Source organism: Notothenia coriiceps, unplaced genomic scaffold (assembly GCF_000735185.1).
Source record: "Notothenia coriiceps isolate Sejong01 unplaced genomic scaffold, NC01 NC01_scaffold00004485, whole genome shotgun sequence".
NCBI lineage: Eukaryota > Metazoa > Chordata > Actinopteri > Perciformes > Nototheniidae > Notothenia > Notothenia coriiceps.
Genome location: NW_011337186.1, coordinates 122,578 through 141,484, shown reverse-complemented (window position 1 = coordinate 141,484; position 18,907 = coordinate 122,578). Strand labels below are relative to the sequence as shown.

Below are 18,907 nucleotides of genomic sequence, written 5' to 3'. Positions count from 1 at the left end.
CCAAACTAATAAAATAGGCCAGTATAACTATTCTTCATTTATTAAAGCTGGATTATGATACACCTGGGTACAAATAGCATTGTTGACTATAGACACCCGGGTACAAATAGCATTGTTGACTATAGACACCCGGGTGCAAATAGCATTGTTGACTATGGACACCTGGGTACAAATAGCATTGTTGACTATGGAGACCCGGGTACAAATAGCATTGTTGACTATGGAAACCTGGGTACAAATAGCATTGTTGACTATGGACACCAGGGTACAAATAGCATTGTTGACTATAGACTCCTGGGTACAAATAGCATTGTTGACTATAGACTCCTGGGTACAAATAGGATCTGCCCTAATTATTGTCATTTTTGCAAAACAGGGTTGATTGAAGGAAATTGCCTTTCACTAACAAGTATGTAATAAAAAATACTGTTGTTTTGCTCCTTTTTTGTTTTGTTATTCTGACAGTGTTTTAGTGTGTAGAGGCTGCACTGCATTGTTCAGTGTTGAAGCATGACGGATAACACTGAGCTGTTTATTTCTGTGCTCTCACACTGTTCACATTTCAGGTCTGTCAGCAGACACATTTTAACCAAATTCTTTGACATCATTCTTGTTCACACAAATAATGACTGAAACTCACCACCAGTCAGTGATGAAGATTTCCTCTTTAGCCTCTTCCAAAGCATCAGCCACATCCTCCATGTAATTCCTTCCATTCACATACCTTTAAATAAATAAATAAATGAGAGTAAAAACTGATTTCACTGCCACGAGCGCTCGTGTTGATAGTACACACCCACACATGCAAAAACTTCCCTATTTTTGTTAACCTTTCAAGCTCAAGGCAACACCCACAACTGTCTCATCACGACATAAGTGCTCTTTAACACTTTTTTTTCCCATTAGCTCACAGGCCCACAGCATGTTTTTCTCTCAGGCTCTGTGCTGAGTACAAAGACTACGTAAGGACATTATCACACAGATGATTCAATATCACAGGATCTGCCAGTTGAGGGGGAGAAAATGCAAAAAAAGACCTGAATTCTTATTTTTCTAATATATTTCCATAGTTACCAGTGAAAGGATAAGAGAGGAAGGCATTGACAAAATGTGGGTATTTTAAGTTGTATGCATTTCACTATGCAGCTTGTTTTTAGAGAACATGATCACATCTACAAACAATCTTTGAAATGGTATATTATCGTATCAAAGTTTTTAAAATGTAGGATGCTACACAGGATTGTAAAAACGAAACAAATGGGGATTTCGCAGATAATGTACATTGTTTTTTTTGTTGGTATTTTTGTAAGTCTGTCCACATGTTCAACCAGCTGAGCTCTCTCTCAGTGTAGTTACCATTTGGCAGCGATGTTTTCCTGTTCCTGTGCAAAAGACCCGCAGCGGTGGTCTCTGAGGAAAGCCTTCCCATGATTCTTCACGAAGCTATCGATGCTCTGACCCCACCAGCTTGCATGTCTGTAGCTGCTGCACTTAAACACCAAGGTCCTGCCAGGAAGATGTGCACAGGAACAAACACAGACACAATGAAGCACATGCATGCGTTCAGTCAGACGTGTAGTTATTTAATTTGTACTCCAGACAAAAAATGTGGCAAAAGTTTCATTTTTTTTTTTGGTTTAACAAACTGCTGATTCTTAAAGCAGTCATTGTGTTTTTCTGTGATGAGATAACATAGCTCAGTAATCACTCCCAAAACCAAATAAGCCCTGGATTAGGAGTGTTGGAATGAAAAGGAGCTCAAAACCACTCTGTTACAGCATACTGTTGACAGCAGATTAAAGCTGTGATTTATAAACCTCTTGGTAATTTTTCATTAAATTCTTGGAACACTGGTTCAGTTATGAAGTGCTAACAATCTTTTAGCAATCTAGAATGACCTAGTATTGCTATGTGGTTGTCATGCAGCATTGTGAAATCAGCAACAAAATGCAATAAGACTCTTAATATCCATTCTTTAAAAATGCTGCACCCCACCTAGACCAATCTCTGGACTGTCGGAAGAGTATTTATTTGACTGTAGGATACACTGACTGTTTGGAACACATTTTAACACCACAAATTGATTGAAGGGAGGACTTTCTTTTTCAAAAAACAGTCTCATAATTCACTTTGAGTCTTAAAGGTCCCCTAGTATACTGTTTTTCATCAATATATTATAGGTCTCAGATATAAACAAAACATGTCTCTGAAGTGTTTGGCTCCAAAGACCAAACAGATCATCGCAGCGTCCNTGAGTCTAATGTACAACTTGCGAATGTTGTATAAGTCAAATTGCCAATTGCCATATTAAAACATCAGCTGCAATTCACGACATGAACAGAGACTGACTTCTTCATGTCGTGAATTGCAGCTGATGTTTTAATATGGCAATTGGCAATTTGACTTATACAACATTCGCAAGTTGTACATTAGACTCATACAATAACCCACCTTCGAATGATGCTCTAGTTTCTTCATGTTTTTTTTTTTCCCTCTCTGGACTGAAACTGTCTTTTCACCGACATCTCTTCACCTGCACTAGTGGCCGTATCAAAGCCGTGATTGGTCAGATGTCGATTAGTTGCAACAGTGTCGGGTTACAGACGTGCTCCCCTTGTCACCTCTCACTCTCGCGGGGGCAGCGGAGAACTGAGCGGAGAACTGCGCACAGCAGCTGAGGCCCTCTGGGCGGGGCCCCCTGCGCAAGGCGGAGCTCCATGCAGCCTGCGTGATTGGCCCGTAGGGAGGGGCGGCCATGTATAATCCACTCCTCCTCTCCTCACCACGCAACGTCTAGTATTGTCACTAACACACAGAATAGAATAGCCTCTGGTGCGACCTTTGGGGTTTTAGCCTTTCCAGATGATTCACATGCACAGAAACCTATATAAAGGCACGGACACACCAGGCCGATTATCGGCGTTGGTGGGCGTCAGGCCGACGATGAGCGCCGACACGCCCTACTCAGATTTGTGTGTCCCGCACCGACGGGTCTTTTCAGCCGGGCCGACGCCTGTTGAATCGGCGGGCAGTCGGCCAAAGGCAGTCGGCAAAATAAATCACTCTGATTGGCTGTTCAGCTAGCGAATCAGTGCATGAGAAGCGAAACGGAAGCGAGGGACCCAAACAAACTAAGAGTTGAGATTTTATTCAACTCCAGTTCTCGACACAGGTTCGGGAAAGCCCCATGAGCTTCTCGCTGTAGAGTGAAAATGGAACGCACACGCTATTTGTTGTTTGTTTATATCACGCAGTCTGTTCTTCTTCTTCTCTCGGTGTATCACACAGTCTGTCTTCCGGTTGTTGCCTCTTTTGAATGACGAATACACACTACCGCCACCTGCTGGTAAGGAGAGTTATTGCCACTCACGCATGCGCAGTTTGAACGTGCTTCTTGGCCGTCGGCTGAAGTCTTTACTCTGGGTTTATCACTGATCCAGATGTGAACGGATGCACTTGTTAAATGTTAACCCGGGGATATCACAGGCCAGTGTTAAACCTGGGTTAGCTCTGCCTGCTTTTGTTCTAGCCCTCAATAATCCCTGCAATTTCCTCACAGCAGCTCAGTGCTGAAGCTTTGAAAGTGAATACAGAATACAGAAGGGGGTCTCAGAGGGGCGTCGAGAGGCACGGTGCTCATGCCAATGTTCATTTATACTTTATTTTATTCTGGCTACACAGATCACTCTTTGACCTCTCAGGAAGAGTCCTCACAAACTGACAATACTAGGCATTATTATGGGAAGATTTTGCGTCAAAACGTGACTAATTTTGATGTTTTTAAGAGTTCTTATGATGCTCAATCTGTTCTGAGTCAAGCTAAACATGACTCCGTGCTAACAGAGACGATTAGTGACGCAGCGGTTTGAAGTGGACGTTTAGTGTGAAACCCACCCCGTGACTCATGGCTTTGTTTGTGCCAAAAACAGCACAGCTAGTGAAACCTAAATGTTTCAGATTGTATTGGTAAATACAACAGTTTGAGTGGTGACATATACTCCGTATTCACATTCCTTACAATAGAGCAGGAATCGTATTGTGAATATGGATGCATTATTTTGTTCATTTGGAAAGTTTGTAGTGTGTAATGTGCACAAAGCCAGATCTCTTTCTGTTCCACTCATCTCTCTCTGTATTCCTCAGTGCACTGCTCCTCATTTGCATGACAGTTGAGAAATATATTGGCAAAGCAGCGAGACAAAGGCTCCCACTGTCTTTAATTGTGTCCTCTTTTCTCTCTTTCAGTGCCCCTCAGATAACAACATGTTTCAGTCATCAGTGTGCATCAGACACGCTGTAGCCAAAGCTGTGTCCAGAATTGAATCACATTAACTGAACAATACTCGTAACAAAAGCCAACATAGATTCAATTAAAAGTTGCAATAAGGGACAATTTGCCCCAAATCAAAAATACATACTCTTCAGCCAAATTTATTTTTTGGCACTTTGAGCACCATCTCGGAGTGCCATCTAATTCCATTATATTGGAGAGAAGACAGACAGCTATATGGGCAATATCTCTGGGAACTCAGACCGTAACAATCTAAATGGATAAATAGCACCACAGGGGAAATGCTCCATAGAGCCGAGGGAAAACTGCTGAGTGGAAAGTGATTCCTTTCACATTCTAAATCATTGTTGATATCAAACATATTGATTAGTACAGCTAGCTTTAATTTCAAAGCACTTTGAAAGATTCAAAGCTTGAAATAATATGGCTGCCAAAGTTTATAAAAAAAGAATACACACACACACACACACACACACACACACACACACACACACCAGGTTTCTCCTTTCAGCTATGATGCTTTCTTGGTTGCCATGGCAGCCAACGAGTATCTCTGGTGCCAGGCAGAATTGGGCTCTGATTGGTTAATCAGTATTCAGGCTGCGTGTCTGCTAGGCTGGATGCTGCTCTGCTCTGCCCTACCCCTGTTTGTGTGTGTGTGTGTGTGTGTGTGTGTGTGTGTGTGTGTGTGTGTGTGTGTGTGCATGTAAGTGAGTTTGTGCATGTTAGTGTGAGTGCATGTACTGGAGCGCCTGTTGTCTTTGATGATAATGAGGCAGACAGAAACAGGCTCTCAAGTGAGCTCTCAATGCCACCTCAAACACATCGCTCCAGAACAGGCATACATCTGTGCGTGTGTGTGTGCGTGTGTGCATTTGTGTCAGATAAGAGACCATAAATCCCAACTCGGTGCCGTTTTAATGAAATTAATCAAAAAGACAGGAAATCGAAACATTTTGCGCCATGTGATAACAAAATTTAATTTTGCTTTGCGGCTATAATTGGCTGCTTTTTAATAAGAGATTACTATTCAGCCATTTTGCTTTGTGCATAATGGAGTTTTACTTTAGCTGGTGGCAAAAGTGATCTCATTAATTGAGTCAAGGCACACTTCGTGGAGCCAAACAGGGCCGTAGCCAGTATTTAAGGGTCTCTATTTCACCAGAAGATACCAAACCACTTATGGGTTACTAAAGATTTTAACTCCCGAAAGTAGGTAATGTTTTTAACTCGGTTTGTCTCTCAGCGGGATTACGAAAAAGCTACTGGCCCGGTTTTCATGAAACTTGATAGAGGGTCATGAAAGAAACCAATTACAGTTTGTAGCAGATCAGAATAATAAACTAAGTTTGACTTTTTCTAACTTTGGGAACACTTTGACTGCATTCATGTAGTGTTGGAATATTCTCAAATCGGAACATTTTGGTTCAAATTTGAATGGTTCCCCTAATCTGTTTTCTTGGCAGTATCTATCCCAACTCAGGAAACAGGACCATGTGAGGAGCATAAATGCATCATCCTTTGTTGAGGTCTATGTTTCCTCTTTGGTAATGTCCTCCTTTATTGGACAGTGAAGAGGAAAGAGGATGACGGGAAACAATATCGAGGACATAACCCCACTCTCACAGCTGTGGCCCTGGAGCCAAAGAAATGACGACCGTTTAAAAAATAAACGTCACACAAATGAACAATAAAAAGGAAACATCGAAAACACTTTTATTGCTTTAAGAGAACTTTGAAACATCTTGATTTTGTTATGAAAGTATTGAGCCCTAGAGCTACTCAATAGTGGCATAGGTCATCTACGTTCAGGTGAAGGGGCCATATTATACTTTTGGAGGTTAACTTTTGGATTGCAGACCATTTACATGCACAAACAAACAACAAACTTTGCTGACAGAAGGACACGATCTAGATCCTGTCATCGCCTTCTTCAATGATCAATTACACGTCCAGCAGAGGATGAACGTGAATATGATGGATGTTTACACTTAGAAAGATAACAACTTATAATGGCACCCTGATAAGGCCAATATAGAATATAAATTGTGCCGGATGCAGAAACTACAAATGAGAAGCTATTCTCAACTCACTTTGCAGACATTAAAGTAATTGAATTTGTCTGCAGAGTGATGAATCACACAGGTGCAGTATTATGACAAAGTATGGGAGTTAAAATGCATGCAAGACGCTTTAAAGTATGTGACATGATAGCAGAACAGATGGTGAAACAAAATACTTAAGATGACAAAGAGTGACAGGAGAAAGATAAAAAATAACTGAGGTGTGATACAGCAAAAAAGTCATGGCAAAGTTCACCAACTTAACACTTACTTATTTAAACAAGTTATAAATAACGTTAAGCTATCATCAGTTTGAATTAGAGATTAAGCATTCAGCTTTTCATTGCATATAATTAAAGGTTCAGTGCTTTATAAGCCACATCTAGCTAATTAAACACCATGTTGCCCTTCAAAGTACACCTCATTTACATATGCAAATTCTAATGACATCCACTTAATTAAAGTATTTGCTTGTTCATCTGTCATTTAAAGGAGGCCAGGCGGTGTGTGTGTGTGTGTGTGTGTGTGTGTGTGTGTGTGTGTGTGTGTGTGTGTGTGTGTGTGTGTGTGTGTGTGTGTGTTTCTGCCTGTCAACCTGCTGCCATACATATGCTTAATGGTGCTTCCAACAAAATCTATTTCTCTGAGTGTTTTTCTCTCAAAAGATAAATTATGAAATTATTCTGTAAAACTTTGTTGCTTTTTCTGAACAGTTTTTGGACAGAAAACAGCATTTCAATAAGGGATTAAATACATATAATAATAATAAGACACAAAGCTATTTCTTTACAGATGAAGTCACTTCCTTTTTCTGCAGCTAAAAACGGCTGATAACACATCGTACCCGTAGGTCAATAAAAATAATGAATGGAATTAATTGTAATGTTGGATGATGGATGAATAAATACAGGGATGGTAAAATGGTTATTTGACATCAATCAGTCCAGTCCTTTATATAAATCCTTTATTCAATATTGTTTTCTGTGTGTATACAATGGATTGGACACAAACTGTACAGTGCAGACAAACTGTTTGCATAATATGTATGTAAAGGTAACTGTACATTTACCGACAGACAGAGTAATCTCCTTTTAGGTTAGCGCCAGTGACATTTTGCTTTTGGCTCATAGCTAGCATGGTTTGCATCACAGCGGGTTGTTGTACATCTTGGTTCTCCGTATTGTAATTAATCCCAGCTTCACTGTAAAACTGAACCTGCGATTATATGTGCACTAGCTTCCATTAGCCCTGTTTCAGGAACACATACTGCGGATAAAACCTGGACAAACCCCACAGCAGCATGAACACGAATAAAGAAACCTCCGCCGTCTCTCTTTTCACTTTAATATTGAAACGTTTCTTGGATGATTTGTGGCTTTACACATGTGTGACACCATTTCTTTCCAGCTTAAATGTCACTAGAAGATTGCGTACCATGTGTTTTAAGATTTTATATAGTATAATGGTCCTTAATCAGAGAACCACCACGTGTCAGCATCTCAAATAACTTCATAAACTCAATCCATCATTGTTAAAAGAAGCAGCAAAGGATATCAAACATTTACTTCTTCTGGTTTTTTGTTATCTATATATTATAATATAATTTTCCTCTCAGCCAGATGAATTAAATAGTGATGCTCTGCTAAAAGTTTACCACGCAAGACATGCATTAGTGTAACTGTATTAGAGATATGAAGTAATTTTGATTCATTCTTCCTTTGCTCCATTATTGCAATGATGGATTATGCGTAATGTTAGTTGTTTCTGATGCCACACACGTCTACCACTGCAAACCAATGTGAGAAATGAGCCAGATGCAAAGTTGTACTGGTGCTCCGCTGTAAATGTTTGTTTTGTTTTGATAACACATTTCCTACATTACCACATGCATTAGCCCCAGTCATCTTTCCTCTTTTAAAAACCATGCAACAAGTGGGAAACAGTCCAAACAGTGAGGAGAAAGGAGGAGGTGGGAATAAGTTCTCTGGCTGCGTGAGGACAAAACGAGCAGAGTGAAAGCTAGCATAGTTACAGTGAACAGAAGATTGGGGATCAAAGGATAATTGAAACGTAAAAAAGGATGAATGGTGTGTGTGTGTGTGTGTGTGTGTGTGTGTGTGTGTGTGTGTGTGTGTGTGTGTGTGTGTGTGTGTGTGTGTGTGTGTGTGTGTGTGTGTGTGTGTGTGTGCTCAGAGAAAGAAACAGCTGGGAGGAGAGCGCGGTAACTGTCTCGTTTCAGATTCAGATGTAATAAGGCAGTCTTTTGTCAGAGGAATAAAGTGGAATGGAAAAAAGAAAGGAAACCTGAGGGAGGCCAGCTACATCCTGGGTACAGTGCTGATCACTACGTCTCTAAAGTGCACCTGTACTGCAGTGGTCAGGTCACAAGCATTTTCCCGTCCTATTATGTCCATTGTGTGCCTTCTGGTTTCAGAGCTACAGGACAAAGTGAGATGGCTACATGTGTACCTGCCACGAGAACATGAGTGGTACTTGCATGTGGAAATTAAAAGTGACCCGGGTTGTCGTGATTGCTCACTTCTAATTAAATCAGCCCTCTTCCTGTGCACAGCCCGCCGTTAGATATCTCATCATTGTAGCCTTGGTACCTGGCTAACCACCAGTGGAGAGAAATCTCGGAGGAGACGCTGAGAGTAATTGCGCCTTCGTTGTTTGAACCAATAACTGTGATTACCAGCCTGGAAACACTATTCAAGCAGTGTCTTTGGTCAGTAGCCAGGAAACCGCGTCCCTTTTTCTCCATCCTCAACCATCATTAATTCTTGAGCATGTGCCACAGATCTTCAATAGCTGCTTTCACAGGATGTGAGCCACACTTCTAACCTAACAAGCTGGGCCTCTCTGAATGCAGGACCATTTCCTCCCTGCCAGCAGTGTGGACAAATTAGCTGCTTAATAATATTCGATGAATAGCAGAGTCTCGATTGTATCTCCTAAATGTCTGGCCAGGCAAAAACATTGTACTCTATAGACTGTAATTAAAGTGGCTTTTTAGACACAGGCAGCTGCGACAACACAGGATACGTAAAAAAAGAAGAAGGACGTCTACAGACCTGATTGTCAGGGTTTTTCTCTCTTTTTTTTTTTTACAGTTTTGCTAGTAACCCCAAGTGTGACACAGCAATATTATGTTACATCCACATTTCTTTGACGCTAGACAAGTACAACACCGGTCAAAAAGGACTTCTTACTCATCACCACGGCCCCACGTTGCACTTTAAGTAACATTTAACAGGGACAGAGCCGAAGTCGAGCGACTTTGAGAATTTGGAAATGCTTGCTAAAACCCTGCTGGATAAATATTTAGCATTCAGATCTCACATCTTGAGCTAAACTGGGGATGAGAGGCACTCACATTGAATCTACAGTACGGTCCAGCGAAAAGTAATACTTTCAGATGATCCAACAGCAGCAATACATTTTGTGCATTCACATAAGATTCTTATCTCTCTTTTTTGCACACATATTTAAATTCCATTTCCCCCTTATTCACAAATATTTTCCTTTCAAAACAGTTGTTACGGAAGGACACAAATAAGCAGAGTTCACAGAGTGTAAATTGGTCAGCCACACGTGTTCGAACACCAAGGCGAGCGGCAGCTAATGAGCTCAGAGGAGAGAAAAATGTGTGAGGAACATTTCTGAGAAATGCCAATTAGAGACACTGAGATGTCTTGTATTTTTCAAGAGTGCATTCTCCGTACAGTACAACACAGCGGGACCACATTGAACACTTTGGAGAGGTTCGTGTTTCACCTGCTACACACCTGACGCTTAATGTTGGAACAACTGTGAGGATTAGTTTTCTAGGGCGGGACGCTTTGTGTTGTTTCTTTTTTAGTTTTGGGAGGTCATTTATCTCCAGCAAATACGACAAGTGTTTCAAGGATCTGATCGAAATTCAAAGCAGAGACTTGGCCTTAAAATTGAGAATCAAAGCAAGAGAGATTGCACGGTTTCTGTTTCTTACTGAATAAATTCATTTGCTGCTACCTCATTGTCTCCGACACTAATATGAAGCGTGGGATCACAGCATTAACGTCCCCTCAGCGATATGACGGACTACCGGTGTAGTTAATTGGTGTCTATTCTTTGACGAGTAAACAGAATGTTTGTAGAGCAGTCCGGAACAGATTGGTGCCGTGTTGACTGTCACAGTGAGAGGGCTAAGCATGGGGATCTATTTGGTTTTTATTTCTCTCCAAGGCATGTGATTTCCAGCCCTGTAGATCTAAACGTTTCAGACAAAGCTTCGTTTCAGTGGTTTGATTTTATCGCTGTGACCAAAGTGTGCTATTTGTTTTCGGGTGGTTATACAGAAACCAACTTTCTAATACTTATTTGTACTTGAATTGATAGGCTACTTTACATATTGACACAGGACCAGTGGTGGAATGTAACCACATATTGTATTTTCACTGTACTTAAGTACAATTTTGAGGTGCTTTACTTTAGTATTTTCATTTTCTATATATCAGAAAAAAATATTGATATTTATAATAAATATTCCTCTTTATTTGTTTGACAGCTATAGTTATTAATTCCTCTGATCCTCTGCTACGGGGAGGGGTAAAGGCGTGCATTGCATTACCACAGTGCCTGTTTTTAAACCACTGGGTGGTAAATTCCACACATAGTGGCTTCAAAATAATTGACCCTGTTCATTATAACCCTCATTCCTATATTTTCCTCATAACTTCAAGTACTTGGGAGGCAACAGAAAGAAAAAGTACTACTTCTTGAAGTTTCTGCTACTCCGTGTAAACAGTGACTGCTACCATGCTGCGTGGACGCCAGCATGCCTCCTGTACTTTGCGTTGCTACAAACAGGGAAATCATTCGGGTTTCATCACTCAGCTACACACTAACGAGCAGATCTCCTCCTCTCCTGAGCTACCAAGTGATGTGGAAATCATAACATTCGTAAAAAAGGGACAGAAAACAACTTGTTAGACGGAAAGGTAGACACAAAATATCTGTTTTGTGTCCGTACAACGACGCAGCTCAATATTCACTGTGTGTGCAGAATAATGAACCATCTAACAGATAATAAAGGAATACTGAAAAGACGAACATGCTTTAAGCTATGCAGTGTCAAATAAGAACTCTCTTTTCTTAACAGATATATAGTATGTGATTAAAACAGGTCATAGTGTGTGTTGCCTTATTTTTAATGCACAGGGCGATTTTAAGAACATTTCCTTATAGGCTCGGTACAGAACGTCCTGTCTTAATTGATCGATGACTAAGCATCCTCTGAATCATCACTGGTTGGTATTTAAAATGTTCTTTTTGCCCGATGTTTGTTTTTTAATCTGTTTTTTATTTACGCAAAAATCGAATCCAAGTGGTCGATTTCGGGTTGGAGTCGTGTGCAAGTGTGTGTGTGTGCGTGGCCACCGGCAAGCAAGCATACCTGGCAACAGAAACAGTATCAGGAGAGGAAAGAAAGGGGACTCATTCTTACAGATTGTCACAGAAAAATACCGGTGAAGAAGACATTTTTTTCCCGTTTTTTGTTTATATCTTTAAGAAGTCATTTTGTCTCACGTATGAGGGCATGCCACTGAACCAGTTCCCAAACATCTGGCGGGCATTGGCCAGCATTTATGGTCTTCCTCCTCCCTTTTCCCCCGCCACCAGTCGAAGCAAGTTGTAGCGGATCCGTCCTACATCGAGACGTGACGCGACGAGCGGCCCCACTGCTGACCAGTCAGAAGTTGATGGTTTGTTTGGTTACCTTTCGTTGCAGTTTTTAGTGAGAGCGCAGCAGTGGGGCGAGTCTGGCTTGTCCTGGCCTCTGGTTGGCCAGGGGGGGGATAAAAGGGGGAGGCGGGGTTATGTCTTGTCTGGTTTGTTGACTGGTTTGCCGCCGTTCATGACCACAGGTTCGCTGGTTGTAGTTTTGGAAGACGGGGCCCCGGCGACTTTAGGCACCGCCTCCCCTACGTCGTGCAACGAAGGCTCTCGATACATCGCAACTGGAGGGGTCGCGGGAGAAAAGAGGCGGATGGGAGTGGGAGGAGGAGAGTTGAAAGAGTGGTGAGAAATGAGAAGAAGAAGAAAGGTGTTGACAAGTGAAGGAGAGAAGAAGAGAGGTAAAAGAAGGTGGAGGAGAAAGGGGTAAGGGAAGTATGAAGGAAGGAAAGAAACCAAGAATGTCAGGAGAAGAAGTTCTATACTTTCAAATCCAATACAACAAAGAGACATTTCAGAAAACAGACATGTATTGTAAAACCACACAAATGTAAAGGAATGATCCCCCATGTGTGTGAGAGTGTGTGTTACCTTCTATAGGTTTAGGCAGAAAGTGTGCAGCTGGTTTGGTCTTCTTCACCCTGTTGCCCTTCATGGCCTGCCCCTCTTTATTGAGGCCCAGGAACCAGGCCCGGCCCGACTCCTTCTGTCTGTAGAGCATCGAGCTGTAGATCACGTAGTAGTTCTCAAACACCGACTCCTTAAACTTACACTCCGCTGTAAACAGTTCCTGCGGAGACACAGAGGAAAGACAAGTATTTAGATACAATACTGAATAACTTGCATATCAGACAATACATCTGACATCAAATGCATGTGGACCAGCTGGCTGAATGATGTGTTGCTCTAACCCCGAACAGACTCTCTCTCTTGTGGATGCATGTGAATACCAAACTAAACGGATAGAGGAAAGCAGATTGATTCTGCAGAAGCCCAAAGATCGCACACTCCCACCCACTCGGCTCTGCTGTTATATGTCAAAACCCTTTTCCATGGTCGCCGGCGCCTTCAGAGGAACATATTTCAGCACTTAATCAAGGTGTTATTCTTACTGGGAGAGAAATCGCAGCTCTCCAGCGTCCTTCTGCACTACTGAGCCGCAGCAAGTAAGAAAAAGGCAGGCTGATGTAACACGGGAGGTCAGAATCTGTCAGGTTTCAAAACAAAGCAATAATTGATTTGTTGAAGCCTAGTTTAATGACAACATTTTGACAAGAATTTCCACTTTGCAATACCTAACTAAAACAGTTTTTTAATATGTTATTGATAGCTTGTTTTCAACACCAGCAATCATTCAATTCACAATCATTTAAAGCTGACATTTGGGCTACTTGGGGGGAGCGAAACATGACTGACTTATCATTTCCTTGTTAAATCATTATGGCAAACATGTAAGCAAGAAATCGGAGCAGAATTAGCATTCATTTGGACGTTTCTGTCACCATGAAAAATGGTAAAATTCAGGGCTGATATTTGTCTTTCAGCTCTTGTTTGGTTTCTCTCAATTCCTCTTTAGTTGCTTCATTAGTCTTTGAAACTTTGTCTGTCTGTCTGAACGTGAAACATCATCATTGATCAATTGTGTATATAAAAGATACTGATTGATTGTAGCTTTTACTTTTGCTGCATCACAATTACTAATTCAAAAGATTTCTTATTGCATTTCATAAAGGAGCTCTCATAACTATTAAGTACACAATGACTGGCACATTTTCTCATCGAGGGCAATTTACTGAGGATATAAATAGCGTTAATAAACTTTCCCTGGTGTGGCTGAGGAGGCTCCTGCCAACCCAAACAATCACCCGGAGGTCCCCAGACCCCAGATTGGGAAGTGTTTGTCTAGACCAGCTCTTATTGGATGTTTTTGGGCTTCTTGCCAGCGCCACAGACGCATTGTCATTCAGCTCAGGTCTGTCGGTCCGAGTCTCATAGCAACATGAGGAAGAGAGGCGACACTGTAGCCGTGGCAACCAACCAGCGCCGAGAGGGAGGGGTCAGTGGGTGGGTGGGTAAGGGGGGGATGCAAGCGCGAGAGAGAGAAATACACAAACACTTGGTGATTTAACGTATAACTAAATCTCACTCTCAGCCACAGCCACTCATGCTAACATAGGAGGACACTAATAAAGGTGTGTGTGTGTGTGTGTGTGTGTGTGTGTGTNATAGTCAACAATGCTATTTGTACCCAGGTGTCTATAGTCAACAATGCTATTTGTACCCAGGTGTATCATAATCCAGCTTTAATAAATGAAGAATAGTTATACTGGCCTATTTTATTAGTTTGGTAAACACACAGAGACATGCTCTAAAGAACGAGCTGAGACTTTGACACCCTGTAAATGTAGTACATACTGTGTCACATTACATTATGCATAACCCACAAGTCCTGGCTGTCTTGAAGGCGATGCAATGGTACTGGCTCTAATTACAGCCTCTTCCACACACCCAGAATAGAAATACACTGACACAAATATAGTTTCCATAAAGTGTTTGTTTACACTGCTGTTACTTACACACTCTTTGTCTTTCACTATCTCGTCTTGATTTACTGTGATGTTTCTCACACATCAAGTGGTTATAAGACCTGTCAGAGGGCCTGTAAAGTGTATTTATGCCACTCCGAACTGTGAATATATGCTTGCATGTTATGTAATCAATGTTGAAATTCAGAAACACTAGTTAAAACAAAGAGAAACCCGTCTCATGTGAAACACTTGTTAAATGACAGTTACACCTGGGGGGAAATTATCCTTTGCAAACACTCTTAGATGAATATCTAATCTAATATTAATAACCAGATAAACTGTTTTGCATATTACATGGCCCGTTGTTTAACTCTTCCTTTAATAGTGTTTTAATGGTGTTTTTGTAATAAGAAATAACCAATGTATTTGTCTCCACTGACACAGTTCTGGTTTTACTGACAGTGTAACTTGAAATCTAACAGTTTATGATCCCTCTTTGACATCCCTGTGTGCCAAGGCCGTTGTCACTGGGCTTATGGTCTTAACCACTGAGGTGTCACCCTGTGTAATGTGACCCGATGGCGTTGTAAACATGTCGGCTCAGGATGCCAACGTTAATGACTCATGAAAATATATCATTATGTCATGTCTGTCATATGTTAAGTGTGTGAAATGCGTTGGTAGTTTTGAAAGAGTGACTATAAATATCTATTTGTTTCCATCGTTTAATGTTCTAACCAGTGGTGGTGATGCATTTGAAAAATGGTTATTTAATCTATGTGTTTTATATCTCTCTTTTTTCCTAGGCTGAGTCCAGAGATCTTTCTGAAGAGACCTGTAGTGGAGGGCAACAGGTGGAGGCTTGACTGTACCCTCAAACGCAAAGCAGTAAGTAGGTCTACGTCATGACCCACAGGCCAAGTATTAAAGGGGACCTATCATGCTAAATGCACTTTTTGATGTCTTTTATGCATAAATATGTGTCCCCGGTGTGTCAGAGAACTCACAAAGTGTCAGAAAACAAAACCCTCTCTCTTTCCTCTGTACCTAAATCTCTAAAAAAAACGGAGCTGATCCAGATTTGCGTCCGATATGACGTAATATCGGAAATGTGGACCCACGGCACTATCAGAAACGTTGCTATCAGAAACAATGCCTGACGTGTTTTGGGACGTAATATGGTCTTTGTTTACATTAGCAAGCATCGCTAACACTCAGAGCTAACCTATACTGGAGAGAGTATGTGTAAAAAAGCAGGAAATAAAAAAAGAAACTCACCTTGTGGTAAACCCGCAAGAGAAAAAGCATTTGAGCTCCATACTGTTTCAGAAATAATCCTTGATGTGGTTTGGAACATGATATGGCGTTTAATCACGGCAGCATTTAGCTGAGTATCTCGTAGAATTCTGAGCAGGCACAAGCTCCCACTCTTTTTCTTTTTTTTCAAGCTAAGGACCCAAAATCCGCGTTTCTCTAACAGGGCTAGACCCATAAGGTATGCCTAAAAATAGCATAATAGGAGACCTTTAATAACTACATAATGACAAAACATTAGGATTACATTAGATACATAACATGGTGTATTCACTTGCTCCTTGGATGGTCCCATTTCTCAACTTCTTCTGACTGTGCTGTGTTCATGGGTTTTAGGCAGTGAGCAACAAAGAAGATGTGCTGTATTTATCACTCAAAGTGTTTATGCAGCACATTGATGACTGTGTTGTGAATTTTTTCATGTGAATTTTCCCGAATGCGAGATTATTTTTAAGGCGACAGAACATGAACGTAGCACAAATGCCCTATCAAAAGTTATTAATGTCTCTGCCCTGTGATTGGGACCTGCTGCTACGCCCTTCCAACATGTTTCAACAAAATCCATGAAGCAATATTTCTGTAATCTTTGAGACAAATGTGTCAAATGGAAATAAAAATAAGTCCTTTCGTTTCTACAGCAACAGGGAGTGCGCATCTTTGTGATGTTGTATAAAGAGGTGGAGCTCGCCCTGGGCATCAACTCGGGCTACAGCAAGAGGACACTCATGCACCTGCACCCCAACATCAAGGTAACTGAAGGATTATGGGTAGTTGAAGATGATGCAGTTAAGACAAGTTAATACACATTTGTTTTACTTTGTGTGTGAATTCATTTGAGCTGTATTTCCCATGTTTTTGTCTTAGGTGATGCGTCATCCAGATCACGTCTCGTCCTCCGTCTATCTGTGGGCGCATCACGAGAAGATCGTTATCATTGACCAATCAGTGGCCTTCGTGGGCGGGATCGACCTGGCATATGGTCGCTGGGACGACAAAGAGCACCGGCTGACAGATGTCGGCAGCGTGACGCGATCTGTGGCTCTTGAGCAGGTTGAACACACAACTTTACACAACTAATTACATGTCTACAGTCTGGAGGTATAGGCAATCAATGTGAGGAAGAAATGGAGAATTGCCCTCAAACTCACACAGTTGCACAAGGGTGGTGAAGAGGTTGCGTTGCATGTAACTCGTTGGTTTTGTATGTGCATGAATACAGAATTGAAAGAACACTTTCACAGTGCAAGCTATGAAAAGGTCTCTTCTTTTAATAGAACAGGCAGTACAGGCACACACACGTTGTCATATAAAACCCCGCACATTGTCATTTATATAAATAAAGGAAGACTATTTATTAGGTAATATAATTCAACAACACCACCATCTAGGGATGCAAGAAGAAATGGGCACCAGATCTGTATTGTAAAATGAGGCTTAAAACTAGATATTGACATACGATTTCGTAAACCAAAGTAAAGGACAATTAAAAAAAGTGTACCTGCTAATACAGCTAGATTTCTTAAAGGTCCCCTATTATACTGTTTTTCATCAATGTATTATAGGTCTCAGATATATACAAAACATGTTTCCGAAGTGTTTGGCTCGAAATACCAAACATATTATGCATTGTAGCATTACCCATAATCCCCTCTGTTTCAGCCCTGTTTCCAAAGTGCTGATTCTCTGTCTGTTACTTTAGATGAAAATAAGGAGCCCCTCCCCACGCCCCTCTGAGAGATATTTGGTTAAAAGAACAGACTAGGCGCTTTCACACCAAGTACTTTTCCCAGGAATAGTTCCCAGAACTTTTATTTCCTGGAACTATCTAGTAAATCGCGTTCACAACGGAATAAGTCCCTGAGGGANGGGGGGGGGGGTTACCTTGGTTGGTGATTGGCTAATGGTTACACAAGCCAAAAAAATCGTTATATCATAAAGTGGCCAAAATCTGATCAGCTCATTTTCAGACAGGTTTTTATAGAAATGGATCAGGACAAAAAGAGAGAGAATATTTTTTCCTGAAACTTCCAGAATCTCTTAACGCAGAGGGGACACATGTTGATGTAGAAGAGACATGAAAAAAGTGGATTTTGCATAATAGGTGACCTTTGAGAAATCTAAATGGTGGCAATATGGTGTGTTTTCACTTATATCAGTTATGGGCGTTTAATCAATTATCCAATCCCATAACTGAGTGGACTTTCAATTTTTTCTTCTTGCACCCAGGCTGGCTCCACCACCACTCCGTCCAAAAAGGGCGTGTCCTCCGTGGACGTCTCCAACGTCAACGGACGAGGAGACCCGGTGGACCTGCCGAAGCTGAAGGGGATCGGACGCAGCAGGAAGGCTCGCTTCAGTCTGTACAAACACCTGCACAAACACACACTGCAACACGCAGACAGTGTGAGCAGCGTGGACAGCACCGGTGTGTGAGCATGAGAAGACACACAGAAAACATGAGTCATTATGTTATGTGTAGTTGAATGAAAGGCACATTGTGTAAAGGATATAAAGGTGCTATATTCAGTAAATGTAGGCCTATTACCATAATGTTTTCATTTGTTTTGGGTGTGTAGGGAGTGGCTCGGTGAAAAGCCTAAAGACTGGCGTTGGAGAGTTACAGGGTCGCACACGCTTCTGGCATGGAAAAGACTACTGCAACTTCGTCTACAGGGACTGGATCCAGTTAGAGAAACCTTTTGATGGTCTGTTTCACACACACACACACACACACACACACACACACACACACACACACACACACACACACACACACACACACACACACACACATACACATACACATACACATACACATACACATACACACACACACACACACACACACACACACGAAAATGCTAGCATGCACTCTTAGTTAGGGCTTACTTTACATCAGTGCTTCTCAAAGTGTGGTCCGCGGACCACTGGTGGTCCGTGAGCGCCCCCTAGTGGTCAGTGAGTATATTGGTACAATTTCACATTTGAAATAA

The 18,907-nt window shown here is 41.5% G+C and overlaps 3 protein-coding genes across 3 annotated transcripts in view; 2 read left to right on the top strand and 1 right to left on the bottom strand.

The window, feature by feature from the left end:
- Window positions 1-589, top strand: part of LOC104942356 (phospholipase D1-like) — a 17,360-nt gene extending 16,771 nt beyond the window's left edge. Inside the window, exon 16 of the mRNA XM_010767570.1 lies at window positions 567-589. Coding sequence (XP_010765872.1) covers window positions 567-589 — 23 coding nt within the window. The remainder of the gene's footprint in view (window positions 1-566) is intronic.
- Window positions 590-10,825: 10,236 nt separating this feature from the next.
- On the bottom strand, window positions 10,826-13,481 carry LOC104942355 (fibroblast growth factor 14-like). The gene is made up of 3 exons (XM_010767569.1): window positions 13,464-13,481; window positions 12,664-12,862; window positions 10,826-12,356 (listed from the first exon to the last, which is right to left on the bottom strand). Exons 1-3 carry the CDS (start codon window positions 13,479-13,481, stop codon window positions 12,214-12,216), a joined length of 360 nt encoding a protein of 119 aa, XP_010765871.1. The 3' UTR covers window positions 10,826-12,213.
- A 590-nt stretch (window positions 13,482-14,071) lies between these two features.
- Window positions 14,072-18,907, top strand: part of LOC104942354 (phospholipase D1-like) — a 15,100-nt gene continuing 10,264 nt past the window's right edge. Inside the window, exons 1-6 of the mRNA XM_010767568.1 lie at window positions 14,072-14,136; window positions 15,407-15,488; window positions 16,553-16,663; window positions 16,779-16,964; window positions 18,141-18,339; window positions 18,491-18,619. Coding sequence (XP_010765870.1) covers window positions 14,072-14,136; window positions 15,407-15,488; window positions 16,553-16,663; window positions 16,779-16,964; window positions 18,141-18,339; window positions 18,491-18,619 — 772 coding nt within the window. The remainder of the gene's footprint in view (window positions 14,137-15,406; window positions 15,489-16,552; window positions 16,664-16,778; window positions 16,965-18,140; window positions 18,340-18,490; window positions 18,620-18,907) is intronic.

Bases quoted from the DNA above. Each gene is read 5' to 3' on its own strand.
- LOC104942355 (XM_010767569.1), bottom strand. The intron at 12,357-12,663 runs GTAACACACACT...CGACCCCTCCAG, and splicing joins TCTGCCTAAACCTATAGAAG to TTGCGATGTATCGAGAGCCT.